Source organism: Bufo bufo, chromosome 5 (genome assembly GCF_905171765.1).
Source record: "Bufo bufo chromosome 5, aBufBuf1.1, whole genome shotgun sequence".
Classification (NCBI taxonomy): Eukaryota; Metazoa; Chordata; class Amphibia; order Anura; family Bufonidae; genus Bufo; species Bufo bufo.
This window is the reverse complement of record NC_053393.1, coordinates 419405985-419427399: the sequence shown is the minus strand read 5'-3', so window position 1 is coordinate 419427399 and position 21415 is coordinate 419405985. Positions and strand designations below refer to the sequence as shown.

General features: G+C 44.6%; 1 protein-coding gene across 2 annotated transcripts in view; it reads right to left on the bottom strand.

The window, feature by feature from the left end:
• Positions 1-486: 486 nt before the first annotated feature.
• The window catches only part of RBMS3 (RNA binding motif single stranded interacting protein 3), an 830965-nt gene continuing 810036 nt past the window's right edge, over positions 487-21415 (bottom strand). The window contains exons 13-14 of one of the 2 annotated variants that reach the window (XM_040433298.1): positions 12715-12853; positions 487-786 (exon numbers count right to left, since the gene is read on the bottom strand). In XM_040433298.1, the coding sequence (XP_040289232.1) occupies positions 12722-12853 (132 nt within the window). In that variant the 3' untranslated portion in view covers positions 487-786; positions 12715-12721. The remainder of the gene's footprint in view (positions 787-12714; positions 12854-21415) is intronic. The other variant, XM_040433299.1, reaches the window with a different exon arrangement.

The following is a 21415-nucleotide window of genomic DNA, read 5'->3' as shown; positions in this document are numbered from 1 at the left end:
ATTTTTTGTTTCCATTTTTTAGTCCATTGACCCAATGTGAAAAGCTACAGCTAACTATATTTTTGTTTTAACATTTACAATAAAATTCATAGAAGTCCAAACTTTCCTTTAAATTGCAGAACCACCTTTTTTTCCATCAAAATGTTTCTTTGAAAGAAGAAATTTTTCCCATGTCAATCTGCACAATTATGTTAACCCTATAAACCAATGAGTAACGTCATTAACAGTTGTGGGATGCAATTAAAGTACTGAAGCTCATGCCTTATATCCCATTAGGATGTTGATCTCTGTCTTTCTGATCTGTCCTTAAAATTAAGGCAATTAGAATTTATAGTAATCATTCTTATGGAAGAAGAAATAATAAAAAAGAAAGAATTCTAAAACAAAATGCAAGAAAGAGGCGGTTTTGCTTAATTATAGAGGAAGACAATTATGGTTCCATCTGAAGTGCTGCTCCTAGACATAGGTTTCACTGTTCCCTAAACATCAAGTTCCAGATGAAATGATGACCCAGCATTGTGTTTCTCTTGGTGTGTATTCATTAAGAAAGAGTAGCAAAAATAAAATTGTCAAACTACATAACTGAACATTTTTCTTTTCCATTGTTTTGTTTTGTTTGTTTTTGCACAGCACATAAAAAACACTGTTGAGCTGGTTAGAAAAAAATAAAAAGGAAAAAAAAAGCTTCTGTTTGATGCCTGTGCAAAGAGGAAGTCAACTTCTTAATGAAGTGTCTCCATTCAAGGCAAGGTTTTCAGACCAACATTCTTCAGTCCTGTTTATTATCTGCAAAATATATAGAAAAAAATGCATTATTTAAAAACCTAATATGCATTAGAATGTAAATGGTTGATGCAACTTTAGAAAAGAAAGTTCTGCTTTTGAACCAGAAACTTGTAGTTAAGCTATGTCTTGCACTGCAATTTTACCCATTTCACTTTAATGGGGATGGACTACAATACCAGATCACCATACTTTGACAACAGGGGCTCCTTTGCTTGTAATAATAGCAGAACTGTTTTTCTAATCTAGTGCATAGCTTTCAATTTTATCAAGTATTATTATCAAGTAGACATAATATTAGTGTTAGCGAAACAATCAAAGAAGAATTCGGTCCACAGTTTAGGAAAACATCAATTTGCAATGAAGCTGAATTTCCTCGTGCTTTTAGGTAACAACTCGGGTTTTCCTAAAATGGTGGCTGCAAAGTTAAAAAGTGAAAGTAAGAAGACCAGGAATGTGAGATCACCCAAAATGCCACCATCCAATCCACAGACAGCCATCCCCTGTGTCACAGCCCTATAAAAGCCTTATCCCACGTGGTCTCCGCCATTGTCCTGTGAGGTGAGCATAGGGAGAGACGTGTCAAGTGCTCATGCGCTAGGGACAGTGTTGCTGCAATAATCCAGTGGCCATGTTTGATCCATCCACCATGTTCTGCCATCTTGTCCTAACCCCAAATATTTTAAAAGCAAAATACCACTAGATAGGGATCCAGGACCTTATGGATAGTGTTGATCACGAATATTCAAAATGTGAATATTAATCGCAAATATCGGCACTTCGAAAATTTGTGAATATTTAGAATATAGTGATATATATTCGTAATTTCCAATATTCGAGATTTTTTTTTCATCAGTAACCTCCCTTCTTGCTTGTGGGCCAATGAAAAGAATGCAATGTCTTTGTCTGAGCTTAGCAACATGCGTAGCAACCAATAGGAAAGCTGCCTACCCCTTACTATGTAAGAAACTCCCCAGCAGCAATTTTCTGCTGTTTTTTAAAGTTCTGAGAGAGATAGCAGTGTCATTGCTGTGCTCTGTGCTTTACACACTACAGTAGATAGATAGTTAGATAGCTTACAGTGGGGCAAAAAAAGTATTTAGCCAGCCACCAATTGTGCAAGTTCGCCCACTTAAAAAGAGATGAGATGAGAGAGGCCTGAAATTTTCATCATAAGTACACTTTAACTATGAGAGACAGAATGGGGGGAAAGAATACAGGAAATCACATTGTAGGATTTCTAATGAATTAATTGGCAAATTCCTCGGTAAAATAAGTATTTGGTCCCCTACAAACAAGCAAGATTTCTGGCTCTCACAGACCTGTAACTTCTTCTTTAAGAGGCTCTTCTGTCCTCCACTCGTATTAATGGCACTTGTTTGAACTTGTTATCAGTATAAAAGACCCCTGTCCACAACCTCAAAGAGTCACACTCCAAACTCCACTATGGCCAAGACCGAAGAGCTGTCGAAGGACACCAGAAACAAAATTGTAGACCTTCACCAGGCTGGGAAGACTGAATCTGCAATAGGCAAGCAGCTTTGTGTGAAGAAATCAACTGTGGGAGAAATTATTAGAAAATGGAAGACATACAAGACCACTGATAATCTCCCTCGATCTGGGGCTCCACGCAAGATCTCACCCCCGTGGGGTCAAAATGATCCCAAGAACGGTGAGCAAAAATCCCAGGACCACACGGGGGGAGGAGAAAGAATGCTGAGTTGCATCCAGAGAACACCATACCTACTGTGAAGCATGGGGGTGGAAACAACATGCTTTGGGGCTGTTTTTCTGCAAAGGGGCCAGGACGACTTTTCAATATAAAAGAAAGAATGAATGGGGCCATGTATCGTGAGATTTTGAGTGAAAACCTCCTTACATCAGCAAGTGGCTGGGTCTTTCAGCATTACAATGATCCTAAACACACCACCCGGGCAACGAAGGAGTGGCTTCGTAAGAAGCATTTCGAGGTCCTGGAGTGGCCTAGTCAGTCTCCAGATCTCAACCCCATAGAAAACCTTTGGAGGGAGTTGAAAGTCTGTGTTGCCCAGCGACAGCCCCAAAACATCACTGCTCTAGAGGAGATCTGCATGGAGGAATGGGGCAAAATACCACCAACAGTGTTTGAAAACCTTGTGAAGACTGACAGACGTTTGACCTCTGTCATTGCCAATAAAGGGTATATGACAAAATATTGAGATTAACTTTTGTTATTGACCAAATACTTATTTTCCACCATAATTTGCAAATAAATTCTTTAAAAATCAGACAATATGATTTCCTGGATTTTTTTTTCTCATTGAGTCTCTCATAGTTGAGTTATACCTATGATGAAAATTACAGGCCTCTCTCACCTTTTTGAGTGGGAGAATTTGCACAATTGGTGGCTGACTAAATACTTTTGTGCCCCACTATATATATATATATATATATATATATATATATATAGAGAGAGAGAGATACAAAAGTTCAGGGCAGCACACCTGATGGAATAGTAAGTAACAAGGGGTGCCAGCGGTATTGCAAGGTGATAACCAAGGTGATAAATCGATAAAAAATAAATACACCGCAGCACTTCCAATAGGTGAAAATAGTGGGATCCTTTTATTCACCCATGCGTGAGCTTGGAAACGGTCCCAGCAAGTGGACCGAAACATTGCATGGCACGCATGGGTGAATAAAAGGATCCCACTATTTTCACCTATTGGAAGTGCTGCAGTGTATTTATTATATATATATATATATATATATATATATATTATAGATAGTTAGTGGGAGATAGTCAGTGAAGGTTATACCCTGATATAGTGTAGCTGTTGCTGTGCTGTTTGTTAGGTAGTGTGATAGGTTCTGCTGTCCATACATACATGCAGACCTGCTAAAATAAGAAGTTTCATGTATTGCGCCAAAATATTCGCACCGTTAATGCCGATTTGCGCAATCGCAAATATATTGGAGCACTCTAACTGCATATAAAGCCATTTTTAATGTCCTGCCATGCCAACCATTTTCTCCAGTCTCAGGAAATGTCTAGCAGCTTGGAAAATCTAACAAAAGTGACCCACGCCTGTATTTCGCACGCATTATGCATATATTACATTGCTGATTTTTCGCGATCAAAAAAATAATCCCGAGCTCGCGAATTTGCGAATATATGATGATATTCGCCCAAATATTCGTGAAATATCGCAAATTCGAATATAGCCCTGTCGCTCATCACTACTTATGGAGGGATTCAGAAGGGATTATGGTCATTCCTGTTCTGGCTCCCTCAATTTTATTACTTTGAAGAAGATTTTTCCGCCTCAATAAGGAAGAAACGTGCCAGTGGGCGCCATTTTTAAATGCCTAGCTGCTAATGTAAATTTACTGTTAGGAAAGTGTTAGCATCCAAACCTTCACACTGAGATTGGGCCACCAAGTAGGAAGAATATGATTAGGCACAGTGACCTGGGTATACCTGGCTTATAGCGATTTGTGACAAATTAATTCATAATTAATTAATTCATATAATGAATCAAATTTTTTGGGGAACTTTGGTGAAGGTGCCAAATCGAATTTTTCAAAACTTTGCTCATCTCTAAATATGATACTTTTTATTTATACTTTAATTTTTATATTCAATTTTTAACTCCAGTATAGATATGACATAAGGTGCAGTACCAGAAAAAAGAATAACCTGACATATACTTTGTTGCTAAAAATTTTCATTGGCAGACAGTATTTTCAGTTGTTGGTGTGTCTCTGTACACAAGAGATGATCAAGCATGCTCGGCCGAACACCAGTTCGGCTCAAGAATCTCGATGCTCGGCAAATGGCTCGGCCAAATACTGCATATGCTCAAGAACAAAGCTCGAGTCTCCGCGCCACACGTTTCTCGGTTTCTCAAGCCAAGAAACGTGCATGTAAGTACTGCCCTCACTGTAATGCCATAGCCATGTTGGCTGCTGGCATTACAGTGATTGGCTGGCCGAAACACGTCATCAGGTGCTATATAGCACCCGATCACGCATGTTCGGCTCATTCTTAGTCAGGGAGATCTGTGCTGAGGAAGGGACAGACAATGTAGGGAGTGATTTAAGAATATTTTTACCACCAAAACTTTTCAGAGACCCAAAAGTCCTTTTAAGGACTATTGTGTGTGGCAGCAGCAATATCTTTTTTTTTTGCGCAAACTGCGCTAAATAGCTAAAACTTTACAGACCCAAAAGTCCTTCTAAGGACAATTGTGTGTGGCAGCAATATCTATTTATAGCACATCCTGCGCTAAATAGTGTAGAATAGTTAGGCTTCTGCAGACAGTGACATTAGCTGCGCCACATCTACAAAGTAAAGTGTGCACATCCCAAAAAAACTGTGACATACAGTGTACTTTTTCCGTAGATGGTGTCCGCTGTGGACAGTGACATTACCCGCGCCACATCTCCTGTGTAAAGTGTCCGTATCCAAAAAATATCTGAGACATACTGTGTACTTTTTCAATAGATGGTGTCCGCTTCTGACAGTGACATAACCAGTGTCACATCTGTAGTGTAATATGTGCGCTGAAAACATTTATCTGTGACATACTGTCCTTTTTCCGTCGACGGTGTCCGCTGGGGACAGTGACATTAGCTGTGCCACATCTCCATTGTAAAGTGTATGCATCCCAAAAATATCTGTGACATCCAGTGTACTTTTTTCCATAGACGGTGTCCACTGCGTACAGCGACATTAGCTGTGCCACATCTCCAGTGTAAAATGTACGAATCCAAAAACTATCTGTGACATCCAGTGTAATTTTTCCGTAGACGGTGTCCGCTGCAGACAGTGACATTAGCTGCGTCACATCTTCAGTGTAAAGTGTGCGCATCCCATAAATATCTGTGACATCCAGTGTACTTTTTCCGTAGACGGTGTCCGCTGCGGACAGTGACATTAGTTACGTCACATCTCCAGTGCAAAGTGTGCGCCTCCCAAAAATATCTGTGACATCCAGTGTACTTTTTCCGTAGACGGTGTCCGCTGCGGACAGTGACATTAGTTACGTCACATCTCCAGTGTAAAGTGTGCGCATCAAAAAAAAATCTGTGACATCCAGTGTACTTTTTCCGTAGACGGTGTCCTCTGCGGACAGTGACATTAGCTGCGCCACATCTCCAGTGTAACGTGTGCGCTTCAAACATTTATCTGTGACATACAGTGTACTTTTTTGCGTAGACAGTGACATTACCGGTGATACCTCTCCTGTATAACGTTTCCTCATCCCAAATACCTGTGACATTCCCGGTAATTTTTCATTAACTGCTGGTGACAGCATTGACATTGCCTGCGGGATATCTCTTGTGTGACATTTCCACATCTCAAATACTTTTTTAAATTTGTTTGCGCATACACTTCCAAATACTCCGCTACTGAACGTGTGACAGTCTTTCAATCATATATAACGTTTAATATGAAGAAGACGAGCAGTAAGGGACGGGGAAGTGGCCGTGATGCTGATGGTGCACGCAGAGGCCGTGGCCCTGGGCGCGGTGAAACTGTTCCTGCTGCCAGAGCACAAGAAAAACAATCATCCACAATACCTAGCTTCATGTCCCAGTTTGCAGGGTGGCGCAGGACCCTACTCTTTAAGTCAGACCAGTGCGACCGGGTGGTCGGTTGGATTGCAGCAGATAATACTTCCAGTCGGTTAAGCACCACCGTGTCTTCCATTAAGTACAGTCTCAGTAGCCAAGAGTCTGTTCAACCCAATCCTCACCCTGTTTCGAGGAGCTCTTTTCAGCGCCATTCCTAGATTTGACCCTCTCACTAAGCACGCTTGAAGAGGGACAGATCTTGTGCCCTGATTCCCAAACTCTTGAGCACCCACAATCACAAGAAGATGATGGTGGGGAACGGCAATTACTGGTGGATGATGACGAGACACAGTTGCCAATAACTCAAAGGCAATCACTGTCTCAAAAGGTTGATGAAGAGGATGAGACACAGTTGTCAATCACTGAGGTAGAGGTTAGGTCAACAAGTCAAGAGGATGAGCAGAGTGAGGAAGAGGAAGAGGAGGTGGTGGATGATGAAGTCACTGACGCAACCTGGGAAGGTGGAAAGCCGAGCGAGGACAGCAGTACAGAGGGGGAGGGATCTTCTGCACCACAACAGGCTGGAAGAGGCAGTGGGGTGGCAAAAGGGAGAAGGCAGGCCACCAAACAGGCCCGCAACTGTTCTCTCATGCCATGGGGTAGGTGTTCTGCAGTATGGCGCTTTTTTGAGGAAAGTGCAGACGACAAAAGAATAGTAGTTTGCAACCTGTGCCATACCAAAATGAGCTGTGGCGTGAACACTAGCAACCTCACCACCACCAGCATGATCCGCCACATGGCATCCGAGCACCGTAATAAGTGGAATGAATGCCTGGGTCCACAATCGGTGTCTGCGAGTCACACCACTGCCTCCTCTTCCCCTGAGTTATGTGATGGAAAATCCCCTGTCGAAGGCGCAGGCCCGGATGCCTCCAGCCCTGCACCTGGACCTGCGCAAGCACCATCACCGACCACATCCACTTCCGTATCCCAGCGCTGCGTTCAAATGTCCTTACTCCAGGCATTTGAACGCAAGCGCAAATACCCAGCCACGCACCCACTGGCATTAGCACTAAATGCTCAAATGCTTGTGGACACTGAGGCCTTCCGCAGCCTGATGTTGGCGGCCGTCCCGCGTTACGCAGTCCCCAGCCGCCACTATTTTTCAAGGTGTGCAGTGCTCACCTTACACCAACCTGTGTCGCTTAACATCACACGTGCCCTGACCAACGCAGTTACTAGAAAGGTCTACTTTACCACGGACATGTACATTCGGCCAGAGACGCTACATTTCCCTGATGGCACACTGGATGAATGTTGTGGAGGCTGGGAGCGAGTCGTAACGTGGGATGGCACAGGTTCTATGGACGCCAAGGATTGCGGGCCCTAATTCCATCAGGGTTTCTGCCACCGCCTAATTAAGTGGCTCTAACCCCCACTTCTCCTCCTATGCCTCCTCCTCCACTTCCACCTCTGAATTATCTGCATGCAGAACCAGTCAGTCATCAGTCGGTAGCTGAAAGCAGTGTAGCACTGCAGTGGGGAAGCGGCAACAGGCCCCGCTGAAGCTGATATGCTCAGGGGACAAACAGCACACCGCCGCAGAGCTGTGGCAGGGGAAAAGAGACCAGACTGAGCTGTGGCTCCCGCCACTCAACCTAGAACCAGGCATGGTTGTGTCTGATAATGGCCGTAACTTGGTGGCGGGTTTAGAGCTTGGGAAGCTCATACACATCCCACGTCTTAAACTTTGTATTTCAGCTGTTTCTCAAAACCTACCCCAATTTGCCTGACCTACTGGTGAAGGTGCACCGCGTGTGTGCACATTTCCGAAAGTCATCTACAGCTTCAGCCGGTCTGTCAACGCTGCAGCAGCGCTTGAAATTGCCAGCTCAACGGTGTTGTGCAACGTGAGCACGCGCTGGAACTCTACATTCCACATTTTGGCCAGGCTTTGTGAGCATCAGAGGGAAGTAGTGGAATACCAGCTGCAACATGGTTGTCGCCTTTCCAGTCAGCTATTCACAAGAGAAGAGTGGGCATGGATGTCTGACCTCTGTGAGGTTTTAAGAAACTTTGAGGAATCAACACAGATGGTGAGCGGCGATAACGCTATTATCAGCATAACCATCCCACTTCTGTGTCTACTCAAACGCTCGCTACTCACAATTAAGGACGACGATTTGCATGTGGAAGAGGTAAAAATGGGGGAAGAGATTACATAGGGTGATAGCCAGACCACCCTCAGTTTCTCTTCTCAGCGCAAATTGGATGATGAAGAGGAGGCGGAGCTGGAGGCGGTTTCTCTGAGGGTAGTATTCATGGAAGTTTAATTCCACATGTTCTGCGTGGGTGGGGAGAAGAGGAGGATGAGGAGATTGAGAGTGATCCTCCTGATGATGACAACAAAGTCTTGCCTGTTGGTACTCTGGCACACATGGCTGGCTTCATGTTAGGCTGCCTTTCCCACAACCCGCGCATTATACGCATTTTAGACAACACGGATTACTGGTTGTTCACCCTTCTTGATCCCCGCTACAAAAGAGAACTTGTCATTCCTTTGGTGGAGAGGACCAGTAAAACGGTTCAATACCAGAAGATCCTTGTTGAAAAATCGCTCCAAAAATTTCCGTCTGACAACGCTGGAGGCAGAGTCCGTACTTCCTTGGCCAACCGAGTAGGGGAGACAAGGGGAACACACAGCAGTTCCAACAGAGGCAGGGCAACACTCTCCAAGGCCTGGGACAGTTTCATGACACCCAGCCAGCACCCTCACCCTGATGCGTGGCCTAGTGTCACAAGAAGGGAAAAATTTTGGAAGATGGTGAAAGAGTACATAGCAGACCGTGTCAGCGTCCTCAATGATCCCTCAGTGCCTTACAACTACTGGGTGTCCAACCTGGACACGTGGCACGAACTGGCGCTCTACGCCTACGAGGTGCTGGCCTGCCCTGCCGCCAGCGTTTTGTCTGATCGTGTATTTAGTGCTTCTGGTGGCATTATAACAGATAAGCGTATCCGCCTGTCAACTGAAAATGCTGACAGGATGACTCTTATAAAAATGAACAAGGCCTTCATTGACCATGACTTCTCAACTCCACCAGATAAAAGCTGATGAACATTAAGGCACTTTAAATGTGTTGATTATAATGTACTGAATACACTGTATTCCCATGCACCCCTTCCACCACAAACAAGGGTATATGGTTGAATCTTCCTTTTCTCATCCTCCTTCTCCTCTTCAATCATATCAACATGCTTATTCGTCGCATATAATTCCCTCGCATAAATGCCCTTCACATTTAATGTTTTTCAGGGTCAGCTCAGCTGCAGGCCCTGGTATATAATTTTTTAAAGGGTCAGCGCACCAGCAGGCCCTCACCTACAGTGTTTTACAGGGTCAGCTCACCAGCAGGCCCTCGCATATAATGTTTCAGAGGGTCAGCTCACCAGCAGCCCCTCGCATATAATGTTTTACAGGTTCAGCTCACCAGCAGGCCCTCATCTACAATGTTTTACAGGGTCAGCTCACCAGCAGGCCCTCGCATATAATTTTTTACAAGGTCAGCTCACCAGCAGGCTTTCACCTACAATATTTTACAGGGTCAGCTCACCTACGGGCCCTCGCATATAATGTTTTACAAGGTCAGCTCACCACCAGGCCCTCGCATACAATCTTTTACAGGGTCAGCTCGTCTGCAGGCCCTCGCATATAATGTTTTAGAGGGTTAGCTCACATGTAGGCTCTCACCTACAACCTTTTAGAGGGTCAGCTCACCAGCAGGCACTCACCTACAATATTTTACAGGGTCAGCTCACCTGCAGACCATCACCTAAAATCTTTTACAGGGTCAGCTCACCTGCAGGCCCGCACCTAAAAATTTTTACAGGGTTAGCTCACCTGCAGGCCCTCACCTAATTATACTTAATAGGTAATTTTTGCCCATGCTGCCTTGCTTAGATGTGGTAGCCATAGCGGTTTCTCAGGCTTCCTCTCCGGAATCGATCCCTGATTCCCCGTTACCCGTGGCCACCATGGTTGGCGCTGAAAATAACATTGAAAGTTGATAGGGCATACATCTGAATGGATTGTCGCCGTCATGGGGATGTGCGATTAGCCCCAGGTTCTCTAGAGTCACCAAAGCGTCAGCAGGCCCTCGCCCAGAATGTTTTTGAGGGTCACCAGCAGGCTATCAATCATATTTTTTTCAAGGATGTGTATGATGCCCTCCTTTATGTGTAACAAAGTTTGTATTGGAGTGCCGGTTCCTTGAAATTTTTGGCAGCCCTTTCACTTAGTGCATAGGCTTTATGAGTGTAGAGTCCCACTACATGTACAAATGTACCACCATGTGAATGAGGCCCTCTTTTATGTGATATACATGTTGTATTGGAGTGCTACTTCCTTGCAATTTTTGACAGCACTTGCACTTTATATACAAGTAAATATACAGGAAAGAATGTTTCCTAACAATTTTTTATCTTCAGTTTTGTGCGTATTATTGTCAGTCTGTAATAGTGGTGTACTACTCGGACAACATAGTTCCCAGCAGCGACCTGGAAGCCCAAGATGCATCCAGCCATCCTCCCCATGCTGTTCCCGAACCATTTTGGTGGTGTTTCCATCAATTTCTGACCTTTTCTTATGAATCAGGCACCCTCCTATCTTCAGAGCAGGGGGTGCCTGGTTTAATGCTCGGGTTCTCCCATTGACTTCCATTATACTCGGGTGCTCTGTAGAGCACCCGAGCATCCCGATGTGTTCGGCCTGAGCACCCGAGCACTTTGGTGATCGATCAATACTACTGTACACAGTGGCATGTTGACACTATCCAATCTGTGCTGCTAGTGTCAGACCTTGTAGGTGCACACCCCTTTGACAAAGTAAATAATAGCACCCAGTTGTACAATTTTGTAAATAACTACTTCAAGGGGAATTTATAAGTATTACCAAAACACAAGGGTGTGGCAGGTTCTTTTTAACATTTATAATCCCTTTCTACTTTTCTTGCAAAGAGAAGGTATAGATAGATTTGGCAATGACCAAAATGTGTTATTATACTTTCTCTATTCTTATTTCCCTAAAATAAATCTTTAGATTCTACCTGTCCTTTTTTATAGAAAAAATACTGCTTTAGAAAACAGTTTATCGCACAATAACATAATTACACAATGATGGCACTGTATGGCCAAGACTGAATTCTTTGTAAATGTACTGTACCATAGTTCTTTGGCCCCGTGCACACGACCATATTTTTGGTCCACATCAAATCTGCATTTTTTATTTTTTATTAATTTCAATGGGGCCGCATAAAATGCTTACAGAGCACCGTGTACTGTCCGCATCTGCATGTCCGTTCCGCCAACCTGCAAATAGACAGAACATGTCCCATTCTTGTCCATTTTGCAGACAAGAATAAGCATGTTTAACATCAGGTGGGAAGCGCAAACGGGAAAATGCGGAATGTACACGGTCGACATCTGTGTTTTCCGGACCTCAAAATCGATATGATTGTGTGCATGGGGCCTAATGTGTAACCCTTTGGTTTTTGTTTTCTAGTCTAAGAGCCATGAATATTATGCTACTGTAAATTAATAGTAATATGAATTAAAGCAAAATACTGTATCTTGAAAGTCAGGCTATGCAGAACCAATCTCAGCAGCACTGAGGTTAATGCAAAACTTGTGTCCCACATATTCACTATTGAAGTATAGTGAATGCAAATCAGTTATTTCATATAACCAAGGTTAACAATAATTGTGCACTTTTAGTCCAGTTTTCTGAAAACAAATCTGATAAAGTATGTCCGGCAAAAAAGTTTCTATAAAACTTAAACTTTATTTTCAATTCTTAATAACTATCTATATTTCATGGCAATAATAAAATTATACAGGTTCACCTTTTTTGGTGATTGATGATTGCATTCAGACTGAGTGTTTTTTGAGCATTTGCTATGGGCACAAAAAATCTCAGTTCATCTAAATTTACACCATGCAGTTATAACGTATTCTTTGAAAAAGAACAAGGTTCATACGAAACAAGTAGCGCAAGACTATTCATGGAACCGTATTATATTATTACTAGTGTTTCATATATACATTTTTCAAGAAGTGAAGTTAAAGTTTGAATTTTATGGAAAGTTTTTTGCTCGATGAAGACAAACTTTTTGGATTTGCTGATCCCATAAACCAGCAGGTACAGCCATGAACTATATATGGTAATAGACATAAGTCAGATAAGCATATATATTTGTTTCTTATGATTAAAAAAAAAATTGACCACTTCTTTGACTGTTACTCGAATCGACATTTAAATCTCACTTTGGTTTTGTGAAATACAGTGGTTTATATGCAAATTAATTGCTACTATACCACTTGTTTACTTGGATTGTTGGTAGGAGTATGCCGGAACATGTTCACTACTCGTCTCTACGGATATTTGCTGCTGCTGTCCACTTGCTTCCTGTGATGAAGATGGTACTGTTTGAGGAGAGTTATCAGCAACAACACCCTTTAAAAAGAAAACATACAAAGTCCATGGTTTATATAGTAAAAGTAACCTCATTAATATGACAGTAAAAGCCTATGAGGTGGGAAAATATCAGCTTTTAAAACATAAATTGGAGTTCTGTTAGACACTTTGGTAAGGTGTACAGTGAAGGAAGGCGTGTATATCCCACTCAGGTACCTCAGCTGGCTGGGATAACTAAAATCCAGAATGCAGTAGTATCAGCAGCGTGTAGTTTCCTGAGACAATGTTGTTTAAGGTGTGTTCTGGGCTGGATTTTAGTTAGATTTGCGGATAGGTCTGGTAGTGGGATCTGCCAATCCACACCCTTCCAGTACGGGTGTTCCCTTTGCCCGGAGTGGATTGCAGATGAGGCCTGCTGTAATCGGGGAGGGATAAGATCATGTCTCAGAGTGTCAGTCTGGGGAAGAGAGAGGGACTTGGAAGCAGAGACCTGCCAAGGCTCTGCGTGGTCTCAGTCAAGAGGACTGAGGGGCCACAAGGCTATGCGACACCTGGTTACTTCCCTTGGTGGATTATTTGGCTAAGTAAAGCCGGACCGACTTGCACGTTTTGTTGATGCTGAAGTGTTATAATAAATCACAAGTTTGGACCTTAAAATTGGTGTCTGGCGACGAAGTCTGTGAGCACGACCACCTGAAGTAAAGCGATCCCTTACAATTGGTGGAGGATGCGTGCAATAGCAAATGTCCACTCGTATGTTGTCCATGCTAAAAAGGCAAAGCGTTGCTAGGGGCAACGGCATGGCAGAAAGAGCAGGTGCTGCTGAAAGCTGCTGAAGGCTGTGTTGGAGCTTAAAGGGCCTGAAGCCCAATTTAAAGAGACGGAGATCTCTGCTGATAAGACTGTGATGTCTGCGGTGCACAAGAAAGGTGTATGATGAAATTGTCTCTAGTTAAAGAGAGATACCTGGAGACTGTGGTCTCTAAATAAAGTGGACTTGTTTCCTAAAAAGTCTGCTGCCATAGGTCTTGACGAAAAATATGTCAGACAGTTGTGGCAGACAAAACGCCAGGAAAACCTTGCCAAATAGATGGGTTATACCCAAAGTGAAATAATGCATTTTGATGCAGAGCGGGAGGCTTTGGAGGCACATCTGCAGTTGGCCTTGAAGAGAAAGTCTTTAACATTGAGTGGACACTTTACAAAGGTCCAAGGTGTCGGTGATATACCTAGAGATCAAGAGGAAAAGGTGATGTGTGCCGTTGCTAAGAGCAACCAACCACAACAGCATGCAGCTGTCCGGCAACAGAGATAGTGCTGCTGGAGATGCCGTAAAGTGGTAAGATGTGCTCCTGATTGTTCTTTGGTCAGGAAGCCTGAGGATGATCGTTTAAACTGAAAAAAAAGTATGAAAGATCCTGCGATTTGGTGATTGGAGGAATCCCTCTGTGGGTCACTTTAGATTCCCACCAACAAGTGTCCCGGGTTATGCCTGAAGTACTGGTCTTTCTAAAAAGGGGGCTAGAGACAGATGCCATTGTTTCTCTGACCTTTATAACAGGCTATGGCTCTGTGCAATGGGAGCTCTTGAAATGTGAGACCCTGAATGTGGAATTTGTGCTCGGCAAGGACTTTCCGCTATTTTGGCAGCTATGGAGCAGCGTGAGTGCTTCAAGTTCTGCAGTTGGAGTTCCGGAGACAAAGATGTGTGCTGTTGCCAAGGTCAACCAACGGTAGCAACCTGAGAGGGAGAGCGGTTCGGCTCTCAGGAGTTCCTATATTTCCTGTCAATGCGTAATGAGTCCTAGAGTGTGTGGCTGGAGTGACAGTCCGGGAAAGGTCTGGACTCAAGGCCATGGCATTTCCAGTAGCAACCATTGCATTACAGAGTCTGCAGGTGATTGTGGTACTAGGAGCCAAGGGCAGGTTTCCAAAATCCCGGAGAAGGATGATGATCTCCGTAGAGATGTCCCTGGAATATCCTTGTCTCCCGAGACTGCCGAACCCATGACATCAGTGAGTAAGAGCGTTCCTGTTATTGATTGTGTGGCAGACCCAGTGACAGTGAGCCGGCGGCAGGCGCTACCTGCTGAGCCGGTAGGTGGTAAGACACTGAGACGAGAGACCGTGACAAGAATATGTGACAGTGTGATAAAACTAGTGTCTGAACAGGCGGGTAATCCAGTTGAGGTTGCTCTCTCACAGAAGTCTGCAGGGGAGAAGGTTACTGTGTTGCCTAAATTGCCTGTGACAAAAGTTAGTTTTGGGTTGGCAAAACTCAGAGATCCTATGCTAGCTCGGGTAAGAGGAAGCATGATGGTGAAACCTAAGAGTGATAAAATGATAAGTGCGCTGGAGTGCATCCAGCACCCCAGGAATGCCTTTACTCACTTCGCAGATAATGTGATAGCTGATAAAGGTCCACCGTGACCGAAACATCCGGTCAGAAATATTCTGTTATTGATATGTACCACTGGACAAATGGATGATGCAGATTATGTAAAATAAAGCTATACTTTAATTGCAAAACCTTAACCTGAGTGCCTTAATACTTCATCACTTTGATTGGCCATTGATTGGCACCAGGGACACTTTGAGTGCAGTTCCTCACTTCACTACAGCTGTCTAATACTGTGACATGGCTCTCCTAGAACCTGCACAAATGGAGAACGATATCCTGGGTGACTCTCTGGAGGGAATGCCAGAAGATGAAGAGTCTGATAAGGACCCCAGTATCCTCAGTGCCTCCAACCTTGTTGACAAAAAAAAGGAGGAGTTGAGAGTAGAGATGGCCTTGCGGTTTGCCCGGCAGTCGTTTCCCGGAGAACTTTGCGCGTTCACGATTCGCCGAACATGCAAACATATAGCAATGTCCACCGGCGCCATATTCTTTTGCATTCTTTTGATATATCTGCCTCCACCAAATACTGATTGAGGGGTGTGATATACCTGCCTCCACAAAATACTGAATAAGGGGATTGATATACCTGCTTCCACCAAATATTGATTGAGGCCTGCCATACTCATGCTTCCACAAAATACTGATTAAGGGGTTCTATATTCCTGCTTCAACCAAATACTGATTGAGGCCTGCAAGATTCCTGCTTTCATAAAATACTGATTGAGGGGTGCGATATACCTGATTCAACAAAATACTGATTGAGGAGTGCGATATACAGTACCTGCTTCCACCAAATATTGATTAAGGGGTTCTCTATGCCTGTTTCCACAAAATACTGATTAAGGGGAGTGATATACCTGCTTCCACCAAATATTGATTGAGGCCTGCGATACACCTGCTTCCACAAAATACTGATTAAGGGGTTTGATAGACCTGCTTCCACCAAATATTGATTAGGGGGTTCTATATGCCTGCTTCCACAAAATACTGATTGAGGGGTGTGATTACCTGCTTCCACCAAATACTGATTAAGGGGTTTGATATACCAACTTCCACCAAATACTGATTGATGGGTGTGATATACTTCCTTCCACAAAATACTATTTAAGGGGATTGATATACCAGCTTCCACCAAATACTAATTGAGGCCTGAGATACACCAGCTTCCACAAAATACTGATTAAGGGGTGCTATATACCTGCTACCACCAAATACTGATTGAGGCCTACGAGATACCTGCTTCCACAAAATACTGATTGAGGGGTGCGATATACCTGCTACCACCAAATATTGATGAATGGGTTCTAAATACCTGCTTCCACAAAATACAGATTGAGGAGTGCGATATACCTGCTTCCAATAAATATTGATTGAGGCCTGCGATACACCTGATTCAACAAATACTGCTCTTCTCTAGGGACTTTGGCACAGGGTCATTTTGAAAATGACACAAATAGGAAGAGGCAGGCCGTTACGCAGGGGTGGTAGGGGTCGGGCAGGTACACCAGGCCGGAGCCTAAGTGGGAAGTTGGAGAGGGTGCATGCAATTAAGTCATAGGATGCACCAGAGTTGGTTGAGTGGCTCGCTCAGCCTTCCGCTTCTGCACCCTCCTCATGCTCTGTATGTGCACCCTCCTCACTCTCTGCTGTGTGCACCCCCAAAGACACCACCACCACACCACCATAGCCCCTCCACTCGAGTCAGAGGAATTATTTTCCCATCCATTCCCAGACCTTACCGATGCTCAGCCATTTTTGGCATCGGATGAGGAAGAGGAGGTAGCAACGGCCGCCATCCAGCGGTCTGACGACATTACTCAGATCAGCCCAAGGAGGGTGGTCCCCACTGTTGCTGCCTACTCCAAGATCTCTAATGTCAGTGGTGGTGAAGGTGACGATGATGACGTGTCGATGGACGTCACGTGGGTGCCCACAAGAGAGGAAGAGGACGGGAGTTCACAGGGAGAGACGGAGCAGCAGAGAGGAAGGAGAAGGAGGAGAAGCAGGCAGAACTCGCAGTGCACAGGAGGCAAAAAGAAGACTGCAAATTTATCTGGAGCGAGCCACCCACTATGAATGGTCACATCTCGCCTTCCAAAGACGCCGGCAAATGGCTCCGCAGTGTGGGCTTTTTTTAACTTGTCAGCTGCTGATAATAGTGTTGCCATCTGCAGCCTGTGCTATCAACGCATAAGTCGTGGTAAGCCCAACACGCACCTAGGGATGACCGCCTTACGAAGGCACCTGGCCTCCCATTACTGAGCTCAGTGGGAGCAGCACCGTCCGAACCCACAAAGCCACACTCCTGGTGCTCCACATCCTGCCTCTTCTCCTTCTCCTCTCTCCTCCCATTTGTCCTCCACTCTACCTTCCACCGTGCCGTCGTCGCATTCATCTGGCACAAGGCAGGCTTTCATGGCCCAAATGTTCGAGCGTAAAAAAATTATGATGCCCAATGGCTGACCGCTAGCTTGTCGGAACTGCTAGCCCGCCAACTTCTGGTTGACTAGAAAATGGGAATGGAAGGTCTCAGGAAGGTGATATTTCTCCAAGAGGGGCATCCCAGAGCTATATGCCATGTTTAGCAGCAAGTAAATGTATCTCTGGCACACAGTGTCGGTGCCAAGATACATCTGACCACAGAAACGTGGTCTAGCAAACACGGGCAGGGAAGGTACATAACTTTTACTGTCCACTGGGTGAACCTTCTGAGAGCCATCAAGCATGTAACCCGTGACACCCGTATGGATTTGGTGTTACCGCTACGGATTGCATGCAGGCCTGCCTCTTCTTCTCCTCCTACTACTCCATCCTCCGTCTCCTCCTCAGCTGACTCCTCCTTTTCCACTGCTACCACCTCTTCTTCTGCATCCCTTCAGCTCCCCAGAACCTATTCGACGTGCCAGGTGAGATGATGCCATGCTGTGCTGCGGCTGTTGTGCCTGGAAGCCAAGAGCCACACCGGTCCTGCACTCCTTTCAGCTCTGCGGTTACAGGTCAATCAGCGGCTAACCAAGCTCAATTTGACAGTTGGTAAAGTGGTGTTCGACAATGGTCTCAATCTGCTGGCATGGCACACGTTCTGAACTTAGTTGTGCAGAAATTTGTTGTCAAATACCCTGGGGTCCAGGATGTCTTGCAGCAGGCCAGGAAAATCTGTGCCCATTTTAGAAGATCTTTCATGGCCATGGCTCGCCTTGCTGACGTTCAGCAGCGACACCACTTGCCCGTCAGACTTCTGATTTGTGACTGCCCGACACGATAGAACTCCACCTTGCATATGCTTAATAGGCTTCTCCAGCAGAAATGTGCCGTTAACAACTACCTGTACAAACTCTGTGGCAGGACAGGCTCTGGGGAGCTTTTTTTTTTTTTTTTTTTCACCACACCAGTGGCTGCTCATGCGCAATGCAGACTTCTGCGGCCACTTGATGAGATCACTAAACTGGTCAGTCACAGTCAGGGTGCCATCAGTGACATCGGACCTTACGCCTTCTTTCTGAAGCATGCATTGCGTCATGTCATTGATCAAGCCGTCGAAGAGCAGGAGCAGGAAGATGAGGAAGTCGCAATGCTGAATGAATTGCCAGGGGGGTTACTCCATCTGAGACAAGTCAGCAGGAGTCTGAAGAGGAGTCAGAGAAGGATGGTGTCTGGGGGGAGGAGCAGGAGCAAGAAGAGTAGGCTTTAAACTTTACTGGGATCCCTGGTGTTGCCTGTGGATGGGGGGAGGAGACCGAGGACGACATTCTCTGGGGTGATGAGCTCCACCACTTCTAATTTAGTGCAAATGGGAGCCTTTATGCTCCAGTGTTTGAAGAAGGACCCCTGTATAAAAAGCATAAAGGGAAAGGACCAGTACTGGGTGGCAACGTACTTAGACCCCCGGTACAAACACAAAATGGCGGACATGTTACCAGCATCACAGAGGGCTTTCAGAATGCAGCATTTCCAGGGCTTGCTGCGAGAGATGCTACATTCTGCTGTCGTGGCCGCTGGCAAAGAAATTTTCACCCACATAGAAACAGTTGCGAGTACCGGGTTAACGGCCGATGTGGATGCTCTGAGAAGCGAGGAACGCCTTGACTACTGGGTCTGCAGGCTTGACCTGTGGCCAGAGCTGGCACAATTTGCCATGGAACTTTTGGCTTGACCCTCGTCGAGTGTCCTGTCCAAAAGGACGTTCAGTGCAGCAGGGGGGATCGTGACCGATAAGCACACTCGCCTTGCTCACGACAGTGTTGACTACCCCACATTTCTAAAAATAAATGAGACATGGATGTCAGAGGAATTCAACACCTATGACGACCACGTTTAATTAAATTTCCTTATGACAGCCCACAAATATCCGCCACCACCTAGAACAAATAATTGTCCTTTTGGACAGGACACTCGACGGTAAATACAGAGGCATAAAAGGCCATTTCTTTCCGGTGAATTCCTAATGTTTGGGACCTCGGAGGAATTCAACACCTGTTGTCGACGACCACATGTTATCGAATTTCAACTATTATCCTTTGTTTTTTTTTCAAGAGGGATGATTTTGTTAGCCATATTTTTAATCCAATTTTATATTTTTTGTTCTTTTAAACATATGTATTTGACATCTATTTGTACTTGTCTGCAGTAAAATTGATATCCAATGACTGTCTAATATATCCCCAGCCACATAATAACTTGATGTTTTCTGTCAGATGAATGCCTAATTTTTGGGGCCCGTACTCTCATGGCCAAAAACATAGTTTTTCTAGGCTCCAGCAAGCCACCTTTTTGACAGTTTCTCTTTAAGACGCATAAAAATGGCCCCTGATTAAAATACATATTTTTTGTGGGAATTTTTTCCATTGATCCCCTCTGGTATGTCACTGTCTATGTTGTGGGATGATTTGTGCACTTCTTGTAAGTATTTGGTGGCTGCAATAATGACCTTAAGGTTTTATTGGTTCGCCTGCTATTAAATGGGGCCCACCGCGAACTTGCGGTTCGTGAACATTTGATCGCATTCGGGAATCGTCCCGGCCGATGTTTGTTTATCACTAATCATCATCACATAATTGAAAGTCATAGCAAATTTTTACAAATATTAAACCTGATACTGAAAGTGTGTTGCTTGATGTACTGGTGTGCATCACAGTTATTGAACTCATATTGTAGTAGCCTGGAACCCATGCGGATCAGGGATCATGGTGTTCACAGACAGACATGCAAACATGCCTTGAACCCATGCAGAACATTGAGCATGGCGTTCACAGACAGACATACAAAACATGCCTGGAACCCATACGGAACAGTGAGCACAGCATTTCCAGACAGACATTTGAACATACCTGGAGCCCATGCAGAACTGGAAGCATGGCTTTCACAGACAGATCAGGACATAAAGATCTTACAACATAGAAAAATGGTTATATAGCCTAGAACCCAAGCCCATTAGGGTTCAGGTAACTCATTCATTGACAAAATAAAAGGACAGACTCAGAAAAACATGCCTGGAACCCATGTGGAACAGGGAGCAAGGCATTCACAGACAGACTATGGCAGAAGACAGGCTTATCACACGTTAGACATGTTAGACACGTCAAGGCGATCTCTGTAAGACGGGTCCTAACACTAAATACTACCTGTTATGCGCCATAATGGCCGCCATAAAGTTCAGGAAGTGTTAGTATTTAGTGTTAGGACTCGTCTTACAGAGATCGCCTTGACGTTCGGCAGACGGGCTCAGATGAGCATTTGCCAAGCGTCTCACTTTATAAATAGGCATAGCATTATTGTACTTTATCTGGTTTGCAGGGTGCTGTTGCATTGTCTTTTTTTTCTCTATGTTTTTGCCATGGCAGCGTGCACCTACACATTGGGAGGTGCTGACTAACCCCCTTTTCTTTGTAGGCCACATTGTTATCATCACTGTCAACATCATTACCTAATGCTTCTCCTGCTCCAACTCCTCCTCTGATCCATCATCAGTCATCCATAATGGAGTGGGCCTTGTCCATCACGCTCAACAATGTGCTGCTGGTGCTAATACTACCCAGGGGAGTTGCTAGGCTAAGGGCTAAAACGTTCCTGGACCCCTGATGTTTTGTCCTAGGCCCGGAATGTCCTGCCTGCTAGATACAACTGTATTGCCATCCTCAGGACGGCAATACAATTGAATCGAATGCACTGCAAGATCTGAAGTGGCTGTATGTTGATAATGG